At 41.8% G+C, this 4,605-nt stretch overlaps 3 protein-coding genes across 3 annotated transcripts; 1 reads left to right on the top strand and 2 right to left on the bottom strand.

Moving 5' to 3' along the window:
- Positions 1–954: 954 nt before the first annotated feature.
- On the bottom strand, positions 955–3,136 carry LOC111600368 (asparagine--tRNA ligase, cytoplasmic). Its single transcript, XM_023316449.2, has 2 exons — positions 2,972–3,136; positions 955–2,823 (listed from the first exon to the last, which is right to left on the bottom strand). The coding sequence occupies exons 1-2, from the start codon at positions 3,003–3,005 to the stop codon at positions 1,181–1,183; spliced, it is 1,677 nt and encodes a 558-aa protein (XP_023172217.2). The 5' UTR covers positions 3,006–3,136; the 3' UTR covers positions 955–1,180.
- A 228-nt stretch (positions 3,137–3,364) lies between these two features.
- LOC111600208 (dynactin subunit 6) lies at positions 3,365–4,105 on the top strand. The gene is made up of 2 exons (XM_023316231.2): positions 3,365–3,456; positions 3,512–4,105. The coding sequence occupies exons 1-2, from the start codon at positions 3,440–3,442 to the stop codon at positions 4,050–4,052; spliced, it is 558 nt and encodes a 185-aa protein (XP_023171999.1). The 5' UTR covers positions 3,365–3,439; the 3' UTR covers positions 4,053–4,105.
- On the bottom strand, positions 4,042–4,553 carry LOC111600217 (probable DNA-directed RNA polymerases I and III subunit RPAC2). The gene is made up of 2 exons (XM_023316243.2): positions 4,457–4,553; positions 4,042–4,395 (listed from the first exon to the last, which is right to left on the bottom strand). Exons 1-2 carry the CDS (start codon positions 4,472–4,474, stop codon positions 4,093–4,095), a joined length of 321 nt encoding a protein of 106 aa, XP_023172011.1. The 5' UTR covers positions 4,475–4,553; the 3' UTR covers positions 4,042–4,092.
- Positions 4,554–4,605: the final 52 nt, after the last annotated feature.

Below are 4,605 nucleotides of genomic sequence, written 5' to 3' on the forward strand. Positions count from 1 at the left end.
TATCTCTGGCAGGGTTGTTAATAATATTAGCAAAAGCTTTCGGAATGTTCGGTTAAACATTGATGGTATAAAAACACTTACACTCTAGGAAAAACTTTTCGGGCTCAATTCTGTTCGAGTGCAGTCAAGACTGACTGCGATTGAGGCATTTCATATCAGCTCAAGGCGGGAAGCTCAGCTTTAACAGTCTCGTAGTTCACGCCCCATTCGTATAAATAGCAATGCTTATCACCGATTGAAGTTCCTTTACCTTTTCTCGAACTGAAAGATTTTAATCATTAAGACAATGTGTATTAATCTATAGCTATATCTGTATACATAACTTTCCATACATGTACAGAAAATACATGTACAGAAATATATTACTATGATATTTTTTAGTTCTCCTATTTTTCTTTTATAGCAATAAGTAACAGACTTCTGATTTATGCCACTTCTTAAGGCTGATTCCGATTATAAATATATTTTTTTTAGTTTTCGGATGCCTTAAATATATGTATATGTGCACCTGGTACACACTTGGAAGTGTTCGTATAAATCTTGCCCTGGATAGATAAGAAAGCTACATAGTAACAAATACATAGATTGATTGCTATATATAGTTGAGAATATAGATATCTAGATAGGTATTTAGAAAACTGCATAGATATATGCAAATTCATAAAATGATATAAAGCTGGATGGATTCATTCCTACATAGACAGCTGGGTATACAGATTGATCAATATATATCTTTAGATAGATGAATAGACATAGATATTCATATATATATATATAAATATAACTATGTGCAGAACGATAGACACACTCATACTGATACATATATATACAGATACAGATAGGTATAGAGATACTCAGGCGCAGATACAAATACGGATAGATAGGCTTCATAGATTGATAGACAAGGTATATAAACAATATATATTTGATATAGTTATGCCAGTAATGCTTGGCTAGTATTTGACAATATTTATTTAAGCCAATATTTATCTGAAGCTCTTTCTAAATTAGCTGTGCTAATTCTCAAGCAAAATGATCTTTAATTTAAATTAAAAAATATTTGCTCTTTGAAGCGTGTTTTACGTGATCCAGACGTAAGTTAAATTATGCAGAATATATTGAGCTCCAAGCGAAGATAGTTGAAATATAAATGCTGTAGCTGAAGGTTTGATGGGGCGCTTTAGGGCTTGCAGCGATCGAGGAAGCGAGGATAGAGACAGACTTCACGGATGTGATAGCGATTGAGTAGCCAGCAAAGGAAGCGTTCCAGACCCAGGCCGTAGCCACCATGCGGCATGGTGCCGTAGATGCGCTGATCTGTGTACCAGTAGTAGGGCGCGGGATCGATGCCCTCGCGTGCATAGCCCTTATATAGCTCGTCATTGTCGAAGATCCTCATTGAGCCGCCAACAATTTCGCCCACATTGGGAAGCAACACATCGACGCTCTCAGTGAGACGTGGATCGTCTTGGCAGCGCGACATATAAAACGATTTGATTTCAGCTGGAAATCTGATCAACAGAATCGGCTCGTTGATGGTGTCCGTCATCTTGCGTTCGGGTGCCTCTGGTATGTCCTCGCCGAATTCGTAGAAAGTGCCATCATCCTTGGACACATTGTTATCCTTCAGCCATTTGATAGCATCCACGTATTCCATGCGTCTGAAGGGCTTCGTCGGGGGCTTAAAATCTGGGTTGAGCTCCTTCACTAGGTAACCCCAAGGCGACTTCAAAATGCGATCGACCACATCACAGACCAAGTCCTCGATACGGTTAAGCAAATCTTCGAACGAAAGGAAAGGACACTCAGCCTCAATGTGCGTATACTCGGCCAGATGACGACGCGTGCGACTCTGTTCAGCGCGATAGCTTTGCGCAATGGTAAACACATCGCCTAAGGCCGGTAGGCAGGTCTCCAAGTACAGCTGCGAGCTCTGGGTTAGGAAGGCTTCTTCGCCGAAGTACTGCATCTTGAACAGCGTGGAGCCACCCTCAACTTGGGTCTGGACAAGCGTTGGCGGCGTCACCTCGTTATAGCCGCGATCGAAGTAATGCGAACGGAACGCCTGCATCACAACGGAGCGCATCTTTAGCACCTTTGAAGTGTTCTCGCCACGAATCATGATGTGCCTGTTATCCAGTTGGACATCGGGGTGCGCCTCTTCGTTGAGTATGGCATCAGCACCGCCTGGTGGCGCCAATCCAATCAGCTCCCAATAATCCACAATCAACTCGTGTCCACCAGGCGCTGTCTTGCCCTCCGGCACCAGCTTCAAGGTGCCATACAACGCTACGGTGCTCTCGGTGCTCAGCATTAGCGCCTCGTAAGTCTGGCAGAGCACATCATTCAAGACGCACTGTAGGAAGCCGCTGCCATCGCGCAACGTGATGAAGATTAGGGATTTCCCCTGTCGGCGCAATCGATGCACCCAGCCATAAATTTTGACACGAGCATTACGGTGCTCGGTGCCCTTTTCGATACGTATCCTTTGAGCCACCGGCAAACTGGGATCTTCGCTGATCTTCACTTTGCGCGCCTCCTCCAGATTCTGTGCACGCTTCTCGGCATCCTCGGCCTCGCGCTGCTGCTTTTCAGCATTCTTCTGACCCTCACGCACAAATAGCTTTTGGATTTTCTTTAACTGCGACTTAGCTGCCGGTTCGAAAAGTGCGTTGGCTTTAGGATCCTTGCTATCCACATAGATGGTGGGGAAGGGTTCCTTGGCGGCATGACGCATCGCCTGCAAGATGGTTTTATAAGGCTTGATCTCGCTGCCATTGCCTGACTCATCGCTTCCACGCGTTTCCGATGTGAAAAGCGCACCTGAAAATATCAATACATTCATAAAATGCAGAAACGGTAAATATTTTATATATATATATATGTAAGTACATACATATATTGACAACGTGGACAGCCATTAATGCCGCATTAATAGTTGTTAATTAATATTAATTATATTATAACTTACTCATTGTTAGATCAGCCAACTGTTCTGTAGGCATTTTCTTTGAATTATGACGAATAGCTTTTAATGTTAATATTTATAAGCTCGAAGCCCGCTGGAAATAATGCACTGCAATTGCATCAGCTTAGTGTAGAAAAAAGATGAACGTTAATATATATCAAAGCGATGGGACTTTTTTAACAGTGGGACATTTCTCAGAAGGGCACTGTTACAAACATTAATTCCAGTTTAACTAAAAGCGCAAGACAATACATAAATGAATATTAAATATTTATACTTCACGAATTTGATGAATCTTTTGATTTGATTTGTTAAACTAATTATAAATATTCTAGCAAAATAATAAATACATTGACTTATACAATATTTAAATAGCTTTGTTCCGATTAATTCAACTTATCGAATACTCGATTACTACTATTGTGAGCACAAAACATAAACATCTTGCGGAAAGGAAATACAATTTTTGCAATGCCTACTGAAAACAAGTAAGTATATAGAACAGACAATGAGTTACTATACACAAAAAGTATTTCAATTCAGCATAAAAATACTGCCTAAATCGGTGGTATGCGAGGAGAGTACACTACGTGGTGACATCACCTTTTCATCTGGCTGCGTTGTCCATCCCAGTGCAACAATCATTGCCGACGCTGGCCCCATTATACTAGGCGAAAATTGTATTGTGGAGGAATATGCAACCATTGCGCATCGCTTAGCTGACGGTGCCAGCTGGGATGCCAATAATATTCTAAGCATCGGGAGTCACAATGTCTTCGAAGTGGGCTGCACGGTGGAGGCGGCACGGATTGGCGACAAGAATGTATTTGAGAGCAAGTGCTTTGTAGGCCGAGGAGTAACCGTATCCAGTGGCTGTGTAATAGGAGCAGGCATTCAAATGCGCACAGTTCAATTAATGCCCGAAAACACCATTGTATATGGGCAGCAGGCGCTTCAACGTGAAGCCATTGAGAAGCAAGGGTCGCAAACTTTGCAGATTGACTTTTTAAGGAAGGTGCTGCCCAATTATCATCATCTGCGTAAGCCCAACTACGATCCGAAGAAGGCACGCAGCGTTGTCTAGAAAAAAAGTCATGATACCTTTCCATAGGCTAGCATATATATTAGTTAATCTCTACAGTTGTGGCATTAAACGTATTTATCTCTTTCTCAAAGGTTTCTATTGTATGATCACACAGTGCCTCTAGATCCTCCAGTCCCCGCTTAAGTAGATCTATTGCTCGCTCTCTATGCGACTGTATGCGAAAATGTAGCTTCTGCTCGGTGGGATGTGGTATCGTATAGCCGCAGAAATCGACCTCCGGATAGCGGGCTATAATTGTTTTTAATGCATTGCCCAGCGTGTGGCCCTCGTTGATAAAAACAAATGTGCGGGAGCCGTCGCCATTTTTTTCATCGCCTGCAAGCTAAAACATGCAAACATTTATATAATTTTTAGTTTTCATTTCGTTTTATTTCACTAAATACCTCTGCTAATGCGCCCATTATGTAGCAAATTTCACAATTTCAACAATTGTTTTGCTCAAAAACGTGCACAATATTTATCGGTTACTCGGCAACCCTGTGTTTTGGTTATCGATAAGCAATATGTTGCTGGTTTTAGATGTCTTGCAACA

This window comes from Drosophila hydei, unplaced genomic scaffold (genome assembly GCF_003285905.1).
Source record: "Drosophila hydei strain 15085-1641.00,03,60 unplaced genomic scaffold, DhydRS2 tig00000149-arrow-pilon, whole genome shotgun sequence".
NCBI classification, from domain to species: domain Eukaryota; kingdom Metazoa; phylum Arthropoda; class Insecta; order Diptera; family Drosophilidae; genus Drosophila; species Drosophila hydei.

What these genes read in the sequence shown, in the direction of transcription:
- LOC111600368 (XM_023316449.2), bottom strand. Translation starts at nt 3,005, where the DNA reads ATGCCTACAGAACAGTTGGCTGATCTAACAATGA. An exon ending in GTTGGCTGATCTAACAATGA is followed by an intron (nt 2,824 to 2,971) that starts GTAAGTTATAAT and finishes TGATATTTTCAG; the next exon opens with GTGCGCTTTTCACATCGGAA.